Here is a 12,730-nt window from a genome sequence, read left to right on the forward strand (position 1 = left end):
CTTCTCTATTTATTCCTCATGAAATAACTACTGTAAATTCATAGATAATGTAAGTCATAGGTCACATTTTTTTCCCCAGCTCATTGTGGGCAAAATAATAAAGAAAGTTTTCCAGAATGCAAATTCTCTTGTGGAAAAAGTGTATTTCATTCCTAATCACAATTTACAGCTTTTCTGGTTTTTGCTCATGGACATCAAGTCTGAGCCATTAAAACTTGCATATAACTTGCATAACTCAAATTTCTTTTGTGAGTTACTTTTATTGAAATAATAGAAAATGTTTAAGACATAATCATATTTATGGGAATTTATATGGACCTTCTAAACATACTGAAAATATCTGAATAATATATAGAGATAAGATTATAGATATAATAAATATATATTTCTAGATATATTTTAAGTTATTTTAAAATAATGGTCAATCGATAGCAGGTTTCTTTACAAGAAAATGGTATCCAAGGAAATGATGCTTTGTCTATGCTAAAATTGTTCCCTTACATCAATTAATGTTAGCTTAACAGAGTAAAATTATGAGGCAGGCAACTCCCTGAAAGCATCCTAATATTGTCTTAATAATTGGACAAGTTTGATATGAATAAAAAGTCTGTTCTATATGTAAAATGATTTTTTAAAATTTACTTCTGATTTTTAAACTATATCAGTATTTTGATTGCAAGAACATGTATTAAAATAATTATTGAACAATTGTAACTTAAGCCAATGAAATAATATTCATAGCTTATTTGTGACTTTGATAACAATGTAAAACTTTCCTATAAAATTGGATGTAGTGTCAATACTAAAGAGCTCCATTAAAGAATAGGTATTAATTGACATGTTCAGATATGTAGATATACAAGGGTTCCAACTTATTAGGAAATATCTACATTTCAAGGAATTTATTCATCGATTTCAGTAAAATTAATGTTTGTTGCAGCTATGATTTCCCTGTGATTTTTGTACTTTGAAATCAAAGAAATCATGTGAGAGAAAATAAATCATGGTAGATGAACTAGTTCACCTGTTTTTTGAAAAGACAGCGGCTTTCTTAATAAGTAAACTTAACATTGTTTAGCACAATTTAGTGCATCAGAAGTGGTTTTAACTCTTATACATAAGAAAGTATAAGATGGTTTTAAATGAACCTCAGAAATCAAGACTACAATTACACAGTACTTGGATTAAAAGACATTTTCTTTGAGGAAAAGGTAAAACTATTATTATTTTTAGTGAAAGCAACCATAATAGTAAAGAAGAAAGATTTAAATTTTTTCATAAATTCTCTTTAGAAGAAACTTGTAACACTTGTATAAATATGAAAGCCAATTTTGATTCTTATTGTGGCTAGATTTTACATAATCAAAATAAAACAAATACAAATTTTATTGTTTCAAAATAAGAGAAGTGGAATAGACTGAAAAAATTCACATGAGAATCCTTTTGGAAAATTAAAACCAAATTGAAAAAGTAGAAAAGAAAACTGAGAATCAAAAATGAAATGAGGATAAATGGAAGAAAATAATGATCAAGGCACTTTAAACAAATTTGACACAGAATGAAATTAACAGCAATCATTCGACTTTGAAGATTGGTGTACAGGTAGAGCAATAATATTTCTATTATATATTAATATAATGAAATCAAAAGAAAGTTCTGGGAATAGAATTAAAATTCAATTTCTACGTTCTTTAGCTATCTCTGTAGGAGTTCTGAATGCCAATATCTATATTAAATTACAGTTATAATTTTAGAATCTTCTTCATTTGGTCTCCAAAACTTGTGCTTATGTGAAGCAAAATCTTTAGAGAGGTAACATTTCTATTCAACAGCTTGTTGTAGTTGGAGAAAAATTCATATGTTTGTCTGTGAAAGACTAATTGCAACTCAAAAGGCAACTGGCTGTGGAAAATTAATGTTGAAATGTTTTCAGCTGATTCCAAATTAGGACAGAGAAATACTTAAAAGATTTAAATCCATATACTTAGGCTTCAGAATTGCAATTCAACTTACGTCAGTAAACAAGGACCTCCATGCATACTGATGCAGTTAGAAGGAAAGCCACACCTTCAAATCAAATGTCTCAAGATGGAAATTCTACATATTTTTTCATCTCAAATGATTGCAGAGGTTTCCCCTAAGAAAACTCATTTTAGTGCAACCAGAATTCCTTCTCAAAATTGCTAGTGACAGAGGATTGTGAAGTTTTGGCTTTTGCGCCATAAATTGTTTCCTATAGGATCAGCAAGGCTTTAGAGAAGTATATTTGGTGCCCTGTTCCCAGAAGCTGTGCATCCCTGAATAGCAGAATTTCATATTCCGGTAGTGTCCTTAGGTTCTAACTGATTCAGCTGAGCAGACAGAAAGCATCAGCCCCAAATCTACTGCCAAATCAAAAGCTCAAACTATCATTACTGGCAGAAATTATCAACCCTAAAGGGAAGCACGGATGACAATAGTATATTTACCATATGAAATTTATTAGATCAAATTGCCTAATTTTCCTTATTCCACTTGCATTTATTCTGATTTCCTGACTTGCAGTTATTCTCAGTCACAAGTGGAAAGTAATAAATTTGCAGCTCTAAGTAGGCAAAATTGTGTATGTACAAGCATCAGAGAGAAATAAAATGTAGGAATTTTCTCCCTTTTGAAATGTTAGAAGAGTCTCTATAGACTGTTCTTGTCATGGTTCATCCATTAACGTGATGCAGCGAAATAAGGGGATCAATTTTCCAGCTTGTCATGAGCTTCCAACATGCAGTAGATGCATTAAACAATGAGATTAGAGCCCACATGCTTAAATTGAATATGAGATTAAAAAAGAATTAGGTAGCTGTTTCTTTGACTCCCATATTTGCAACAAAGCCCCAGTGCAGGCACAGGACTGCTTTATATTATTTGATTAAACACACAGGCTTCCCTCAACAGACTAATTTATAAGATGCATTAATACAGGTGAGGAGGTACAACCTGAAGTTACAAAAAAGTCTACTTTTATTTTTGTGTTTCTTCCTGCTTTAGAGTCACAGCTGAGTCACTATGAATATCCAGACCATTTGACCTCTTCCTTTCAGTCAAGCCAAATAGCTCATTTAAATAACAAGACCATAACCCATTTGAAGACAAGACTTGAACAGCAAAATAATTATATTACTACCCACTTTTCTCTTTTAAAAAACACAATTTAAAATTGATTAAATAAACTTTCATGTTTCTGCAGTTCTCTTGCAGCCATGAAAACTGTTCTCATATTCCTTTCCACTCTTTGTGTAGGTTTCCCATGATTATCCAGTTCTCCAGGACACACTCATGAGAACAATACCCGAACTTACTACTCTACATTCACATATTTACGCCTACAATACTCTGGGGCTTTTTCCTTGTTCACTGACTGTGAACGGTTTTATGATTTTATAGGGCATAAATACTTAATCTTTGTCACTTCCAAAGTTCTTCAAGTTTGTGATCAACAGTGTATTCACTGTGTAGATCCTGTTCTTGTGAAGTTATCATTCTCCTTGTCTCGTAGAAAAATAATCATTTCACAGTCAGTAAAATCCTAAGCAGGGCTGACAAAGTCACGGTTGTTTGATGACTACAACACAGGCACCAGCCCTTCCAATATTTAAGGACGCCATCTGCAGAAAAACAGACACAAATTAACTGAATAGGAAAAAACCATGCAAAAGATTGCCAAACAGGAGCAAGCCATGCAAAGATTGTCAAAGCGCTGAGTCAAAATTATTTTAAAATGGTCAAAACTAATGGGAGTATAAATTGCTGAAAATAAACAAAACCTACATTATGCTACTATTGTAATTTAAAATTGCTTACACCTGACATCTTTCATTTGAAAGATGTGAGAACAGGAAGCAGGAATTAATTTTAGAGTTGTCATCAATTTTGTGAACAATTGATATGCAAGGGGGTTCTGTATTCTGCAGACTGTGGCTGATGCTTCCACTCTAGTCCTTGAGGCAAGGTGAAAGCTATGAATATACAGAAATGGTTCCAGTATTCCTAAACAGGTTCACGTGTCTTTTAATTCTAAATATTTTTGACAATTTTAAACAGTTTTCAAGACAACACAAGGATTAAAACCTTTAGGGGACTGAATCTCACTGAAACTATAACAGTAGAGTTAGTTTATATGTATGTAACCACAATCTGTAATTGGTGCAACTGTATAAATCACAACATTGTTTACATGTCTCCAAACTACCTGTCCAATCATGTTTATTAATGGTTTTTAATGTGAACTGGTGGTTTTGCAAAAAGAAAATATTCCCAAATTAATTTACTATCTCCTACAGAACATCACAAAAATGCTCTTCCGAGTAATTCATAGTAGATTAAAAAATATGGCCTTCTGTACTAACTTTAAAGCATTTGTGTCTACATGCAAGCTTGTCAACAGAAGTTCCCCCTTACAATCATAAAAAGAAGTGGGCATTCTTGAGTATAATACATCTCACTTATTTTAAATGCTTATTTTAAGATCATGATTCTGAAGTATGAACCTTTCTGCACTAGGTTTAAAGAAATCTCGGCTAATGGCTAATTCATACATATAAGTGTATATATGCATGTGTATGTGCACATGTGTATATATAAAATAAACTTTACAATTACCTGTGTCCACTCATTAGTTTGAGGGTCATATGCTTCCATAGTGTTCAGGTATGATTGACCATCGTAGCCACCTACTGCATATAATTTGTCACCAAGGAGACAAACACCAACAGCATCTCGAGGCATACTCAGTGGAGCCACCATTGTCCATGTATCAGTTTTTGGGTCATACCTGAGCAAAGAAAAATGAGACTGGGTATGTGCAGAGAAGACAAGCATCAATTCATGTTGATATTCACTTGCATATAGTTCTTTTTTTCCTGGGGGGAAAAAAACCAAACCTTTAGTATCCTATCCAAAAGAATTCTTCCTAACATCAAAAAGAAAAAATACAGATTGATTGCGTTGCCAATTCAACCCTGTAGCTGCTGATTAGAAACTTTTGCTTAGAACCTTCTAGAATAAAGTAAGGTATTTGTAGGATAGGGTGTCATAAAGAGATCTGATATATAAAGATATATGACCATAAAGATATGAGCAATATTTGAATGGATGGTTATAGCATTTTATTTATCTGTTATGTATACATTTAAAGTGGGGTATTTCCCATAGCACATCTAAAAGATTAGAAATATCATTTCTAAAATTAAATTTCATTATATTTCAATTTATGAAATTCTACTGTACGAGAGTAAAAATCTCCTTATGTATTCTAATGCTTAACTGCATTACAGTTAGTGTTTCCTCCTGATATTTGCTCAAGTAGATTAAGTGATACTGTTTCTTAGACATAATCACAACTGAATTTTTAAAACTGAGGGTAAAAATCCTTTTGTATAATGACGGTAATTTAAAAATTAAATATTTAACCTAGGTTTCCATTTAGATAGTCCTTAACACAGTAAAATTGTTTAATTTCTGAAGTCATTCCATTGTAACTCTTTTGGACATGCATAAACGAGAAATTATTATTATTATTATTATTAATTATCTTTTGATAGTTTTTTACCAAGGATGTCTGGAGTATTAGGTTACACTGGATACCTTATTTTAGATGTCAAATAGTGCTAAAACAGAATAGTGCCTCACAGTATAACAGAATTAATTTAATCTGTCCTTAAGCAAGTTTACTATGTAATAGAATCATGTGATCAGTGGAGAAAAGAAGACGTTTCAGTCTACAAATGCTCTAAAAAGCCCGACTTTATTAGTTTGCTTAAATTTAGTAAGTCATATTATCAATAAGCACCTTGGAGGGATACTGTCTGAAGTCCTACATATCTGAACAAGAAATATTTTATAAATATATATTATATATATATATATATATATATATATTAATACAAGCACTGAAACAGCAACGTTAGTGTTTTGCTTGTAATAGTCTTTTGCTTGTAATAGTCTTTTGGTTCATAAATCTAACTTTTAAATTGGACAATAAAAGAATTGTTTGTGACCTTGTTCTTGAGATGTAAATACATTTTAAGAAAACAATCTACTTGTGTGCTAGCTGCCAATCCTGGCATTTGGGAGACTTCTCAGAAAATAAAATCTCAAATATCTAGATATATGATAAATGTCTTTCCTAACTTTGGAGGAAAATACTGCAAAATATTGCTTGAATGTGTGGAAGGGAACTGACCATGTAACAAGCCCAAAAAAAAAAATTAATGTTTTTTTTTTCAAAGACTGTGTGGGTTTTTCAACAACAGCATCATATGCCTCTAGCTGAAACAGTTTCCTATCCAGTGAAATGCACCAGTGTGCATTCTATCTTCACCTACCTAAAGGTAATAAATGTTTAATAGACTCCTCCATACACTCCTCTTAAATTACAAGGGCCAAGGTGAGGAGGTGCAAAAGTTAAAGCTGGAAAACAATAAAACTGACATCATCATTTGACCTTTTCTTTTTCCTTCTTCTTCCCATAAACAGGTATGCAAGGCTAAAATGAATCCTTATAACTCAATTCTGTCAATGAAATAGAACTGCACGGGAACTTGTCGGTTTTGCAACTGCCAGGAAAACACCTGAGATTTCTTACATCCTTTTTGCTCCTAAAAAGCAACTGTATATGTCATCTTTATAATAACTAGCTATGCCCCAGGCTGAACAGGGTTATGATAAAAGCTCTTAAACGTGGGAAGAAATCAATTTTGAAATCAAGATGAGACAAGGGGGAAAAAAACTATAGGTCAAATGACTATGTTTTTAGCATCTGTCAAGTTTTCAGTAACATGTGAGGAAGAAAACCTGCTTTATGAAACCTGCCAAAATATCTTGAAAATTTTATAATTCTTATGAAGTAGTTGTTTTGCCTTTAAAAAGGAACAGAAGATTGCACTTTGCCAACTTGTGAAGATGAATGAAATGTAACTATTATTTCAGAATGCTTGAATCTAGACAAAATCCTTTCTAAATGAATCAACCTTACAAGGAAGTAAACTGCAATACCTAACTACTATTGAGCAGTACTTAAGCAGTAGCATTAAGAAAACACGTATCTGCTGCCTCCGCTATATTTGCACAACCTCAAAAATAAATTTTAAAATATTATGTTTGGTTTGACAGTCTTCCAGGAATAAATTGGTACTGGAATAAAGCACATCCTACCAGTCTGCATCAGAATGACAAAATGACTGTAGCAGACTCATTCCTGAAGAAGAACAGAGTTAAAAAACAGGCCATCAATATTTACAGATAGAAAAACTTTCAGAGAGATATAAAATTACTCAGATAATAGATCTCCTCATCACTTACTATTCTTTGTTTTCTTAAGATATTGAAAAGCTTTTATTTTTTGGAAGTGATGCATTATTTTGGAATAAAAAAACAGACACACTAAATAACATTCCAGCCATCTTATAACCTAACTAATCACTGTGAGGGCCATGAGAGTTTTTTCACATTTCAGTGGAGTCCACCAGTTAACTCACATCCACTCCATGTAAGTTTATAATCTTTCAAGTTTTGGTTTGTTAGTCTCAACTTTTAGACTCAAAGTGAACTATTGACGAACTACATCATCCACTCTTTTTGCTACCAGTGGAAAAAATATCTAGATGAAGGATACCATATATTTTCAGTCTAACACTAGTACATAAAACAGCATAAAGAAAGGTCTAGCTGATCTTTGCAGTCTCTCTTGAGAAAAAAAAATGTGATAGAGTATGGTTTGTCATCAACACCAGAAGGGTTTTCTTCTCAGAGAATGAAAAATGAAATAAAAGCTCCCTTCTGAGAACCAATAAGCAGAAGCAGTTGAAAATATATCATTAAGACTGCCACTAGTAGTCTTAATAAAAATTTATTTAATTGAAAATTCTTGGTATTGCTCCTTATAAATAGGGGTTCACAAGCATCGTCCCTGTAAGTACAGGCATCAGGGGATTTCCCTGATTAAATGTCCCTCTGTTGCAGATGAGAAGAATTTGGCAATGATGTTTGCTTACATATGGTAGACATAGCAATGGGTATAAGACTGAGCATAATCATATGGATAACATAAGGAGTTTTAACTTATAATTTTTCAATTAAGTATTGAATACCAAACTGGATTTACCAGAAGAAATAACTGACATTTAATCAAGCCCTTCTGAAAAGAAATAACAAGGTAAATTATCCCAGCTTATATGTTAAGATAAACCAGTTACTCAAGCATACCTACTTTAACTTTTGCAATCTGTGCACTTTTGGAGTGAATATTTTCCCTATTCTATTTTATAGCATTCAGAAACGGGAAAAAAATCAAACATTCATGAAAAATTTGAAGAATACCTTTAAACTGAGTGCTTTAATCACTTCATCTGTGCTGCACTGCTCTGCTAGATATACTTGGATTAGTAGAAAATCTACTTGCAAAATTCAAGGTATTGTAAGTGTATCAGGCTTACATCACCACATTAGAAAGTGGAAATTTTGATAAAGGAAGGAATCCATTGTTATGTGAATATCCACCACTTAAACAGTTCTTTATTTCTTATTTGCTTAGCTATGTTTTTGGAGTTAGAAAATATTCTAAATATAATTCAATTTTGTGTTATAAAATTATTTTAAGGAAAAAAATTAACTCTACAATTTTTAGTTTGGGACCCTTCAATGTATCATATAGTGTCCTAAAATTACTTAAATGGGATGTGAAAAGAATGGATTTTTGTGTTTGTGGTAATATATAATAGTATAGTAAATAAAAAGGGATTACAATAAGATTCAAAGAGATTGTCTTTCACATACCTTTACAGAATTTTTCAAGTAAGAACGAACTAGACATTTCTAGGATTAAGAACTGTTTAAATTTGCCATAACTAAGCTAAGAAAATAATGCTACCAGATATTATTTTGTATTTAAAAAATGCATGTACAATTTGATACCTTTCCACATAGTCCAGCAGTCGAGAGCAGTGATTAGAAGCCGGAGCATCGTGACCTCCAACTGCATAAAGAAAGCCATCACAGGTAGCCACTCCTACACCTCCTCTTCTCTTGCACATAGGAGCACACATATTCCATTTATTTGTGTGAGGATCATAATATTCCATTGAACTCAAACATGAACTTCCATCCCGACCTCCAACCGAATATAACCTAAGAAAGTCCATGCAAATAAAAATGTTGACAAACAAGAGCTCAGAATTGCAGAAAAAATAAAAACAATGAGTAACTGTTTTTTTATCTGACATCAGAAAATAGAAAAAAACAAAATACATTAGGTTTGAAACCATGTGAATCTCATATAGTGGCAAAACCACAGATGTTTTCAATATTATTACCAAACTCATGTGCTACTTAGTATTTTGTCCACCTGAAGAGAGGGGAAGATATTTCTTTCTGCTAGCGAATATTTTCATTCTTTCTTTACTGCATATTCAGTCAAGAGCACCACAAATGACATGCAGGTTTGTGTCTGTAGGTTTAAAAATCATGTAAGCAGGGGAGAATATATTTTCATGGGGGCACTGGCATTGCGCCAGTGTCAAACCCTGACACTGCCTAAGCTCACCATCTATGAGATGGAAGTGGAAGTGCAAACTTATATCTGTTAATCCAGACAAGGAAGAAATATGCATCCCATTTATTATAGTTTCTCTGTGTTTTTGCTCTGCATCAAAATATTAAGAAGCACAAAAAAATATAGAAAACAAGATCTGATATTAAACAAGTTCCACAAAAAGATCTATCAATGGGAACACATTTTCAGCATGAGTTTTACACTTAGAATATAGTAGAGATCAAATATGAAATGTGTTGCAGAGAGGACTATCACATTATGCTTTAAACATGGATTTTAAAAAATTACTACCTCAGTTTCAAGGCTCTTGCTTATGCTGAAGAAAATTCTTACCCACACGAAAAGCAACATGTCTATTTTGCAAGACAATGATAACCCCCAACCACGGTGTCTTGTTTTTCTTCATCAGAATGTTTTATGAGGGTAGAGTTAGGTTGGAAAGTCATGGACAACTTCTGAAGAGTATTTTAAACTTGAAATTATAAAAAATGTGGTTTAACAAAGATGATGTTGTGTTGGTAAGCATCTGCAGGCAAGAAACTTGTTTCGTTCTACTGTCTATAATGGGTCCCAGGAGGAAATAGTTCTGATTGTTCTTTCCACCTAATACCATGCTGTATTCATTCCACATGAACCTTTTTGCAGTCTGTTGCCTTTTATATAGTGCCTGGAGATTAACTAATAGAAACACAGGCTATTTTAAAGTCCAACCACTAAGCAATTTTGGATGTGAGAGCTGTCTCTGTAAAGCAATTACTCGTTTGGAAGCTTTTACTGTCCTAAGCACTCCATGAATTCAGAGCCATTTAAATGTGCATTTACCATTACATTTCATTGCTATGGATGCTGATGAATAAGGAAGTGCTGTACAACCACTAAATATGTCACTGAAGCCTGAGAACATTTTGGTAGTGCCTGACAGACATACCTGTGCTCTGACTAAAGCACCCAGGAGAATCCATACTCCTCTGTGAGAGATACTAAAGCAAATATACTTTTTTCTTCCTTTGGATTCAGAACTAACATATTTAACTTTATCTATGAGTATCAGATATGTACAGATGAACTCAACATTAAAGCATCCAATTCTGTTAATCTGTGGATGTCTACAGTGTCCAACTTGCTGTTACACTCAGAGTAGTCATCTGAGCCTAAAGAACAGCACGGAAAATATTTAAACATGTGAGCAAAAGCATTTATATTAATATAAATGTAAATATAAACATTTACATATAGGTGTCTGCAAGGATCTTATCTTTATTTTCAAAGATGGTGACTTGGTTCAGCTACCCACAGACAGTGATGAAACATTTTTTGTGACATTTAAGTTATGCTGACATTCTGTCCAGGCTGAGAGATATGGAAAATAGTACAGTACAAAACCCAGCAGAAAAAAAAACATGACTGCTGGCACCCTGGAGCCAGTAGACAACTACACATCAATAAGTGAATTGATCCCCAAAAATATAAACCATGATTAAGATTTCTGAGATTGTTGGATATTTGGACACATAAACACTGAACACCATTTAAAAAATGCAAAGAACCAACACTTCTGCAGACTTGAGTGCAAATAATCTTGTGTACCCCTAGTCAAAATCTCCACCAATTTGGTATTTTTTCTGGCATGAAAAGTTCCTATTTATTCCATCATCTTTCAACTGAAATAAATCAATAAGATGATATTTGCACACTGAAAGTAAAATATTCTCTCTCATTCCTCTATTCCAATTGTCAGCTAATAAAATATAGCTGAAGGAATTCTTGAGTTTCTGGCAAAAAGACAGCAAATGCTGTTCGTAAGTAACTGATAAAAGTGATTGGGACCACCTAGTCTGTTGCTAAAATGCTCTCAGCTATTCAGAACATATTTCATTTTCAAAATCATATTTTGGAATTAACATTTTAGAGTTTGATTATGTTTCTATTTTTTTCTCTAAGGAATCATTATTTTTTTTTTAATTTTGCAAGAGTAAATAAAAATAGTTCAGACAAGAAAAAGTAGTAACTGTTTAAAGCTCTGGTTGTGACTGAGCTTGAACAATTCAGTCAGAAATTGTTTCCAGTCTTCAACCAATTTCCAAATCTGTATTCACAAAGGCACAAAATGATTGGGGAACAGCTCTGCAACAAGCATGGAATATTCAGGATACTGAATCAGGAATCTGAAACTTTTGAAATCTTTATAATTAAAGCTATTTAGTAGTCTAACTTCCCCTTTTAGAGCTTAGGGTATTATTTTATTAGATGACTTTAAAATTAAACAATTTTTTCAGCTTTGTCCAGCTTGTCAAAAATTTGTAATATAATTTCTATAGGGAAAAATATCATGTATTTCTCTGAATTAACTGAATTACTCTTCATGGTATATCCCATCAAAACTAGAATTACTATAAAAATAATAATCATATATCCCTCCTTAGAGAGCAAGACCAGCAAGGAAAAGAAAGCATCCAGTACTGATCATTTTTATCTCCACAGTGAAAGTTCTGCCTGTGGAGATATTATAGATTTCTATTCCTAAATAGTCTACATTTCAGCTGATTCAGACACTGTGCATAGATATGAAATTAGGCCAAGCTCAGCCTCTTCTGTCTTTTCAGGGTTTTTTCACTTCTTTTACTAAGATGGAGAGAGATTCCTGAACATTTGTATATATATAACCATACGTACAATTGGCTAGAAAAATGAAGTAGAGGTTTCAAAGTAAGGAAACATTAGGAGAAATCCTGACCAGCTGGATCAAAAGCATTTATCTCAGTTCTGTCACTACAAACCTTTGATAACTACTCAGAAAAGACAGTTTTAAATTCAGTTTGACAAGCCAACCTCAAAAGACCAGATTGCCTTTGATGTGAGGTGGGTATGGCTTGTGAAACCAGTTGAATCATGCCCTTTCTGCATTTCTTAATGAGGTTTTTCCCTTTCAACATTCTTTCGCTCTGAATATCAAAGACCTTATCCAGCCTTTTGCTTAGACCCTTTTGTACCCTTTTCTGGCCTTTCAGTGTGTCTGAAAGAGCAGCAGAGAATTACTCTGGCACAAAAATGTCTCCTTTGTAGGACTGAGGGTCACAAATAATTTACATCGGTGCTGGACTACTGTATTGCTGAATCAGTCCATACCTGGCCTAGAGAGAGATATTT

The 12,730-nt window shown here is 33.0% G+C and overlaps 1 protein-coding gene across 1 annotated transcript in view; it reads right to left on the minus strand.

Moving 5' to 3' along the window:
• Positions 1-1,352: 1,352 nt before the first annotated feature.
• The window catches only part of KLHL1 (kelch like family member 1), a 185,086-nt gene continuing 173,708 nt past the window's right edge, over positions 1,353-12,730 (minus strand). The window contains exons 9-11 of the mRNA XM_063149415.1: positions 8,947-9,159; positions 4,636-4,807; positions 1,353-3,641 (exon numbers count right to left, since the gene is read on the minus strand). Coding sequence (XP_063005485.1) covers positions 3,582-3,641; positions 4,636-4,807; positions 8,947-9,159 — 445 coding nt within the window. The 3' untranslated portion in view covers positions 1,353-3,581. The remainder of the gene's footprint in view (positions 3,642-4,635; positions 4,808-8,946; positions 9,160-12,730) is intronic.

This window comes from Melospiza melodia, chromosome 2, assembly GCF_035770615.1.
Source record: "Melospiza melodia melodia isolate bMelMel2 chromosome 2, bMelMel2.pri, whole genome shotgun sequence".
NCBI lineage: Eukaryota > Metazoa > Chordata > Aves > Passeriformes > Passerellidae > Melospiza > Melospiza melodia.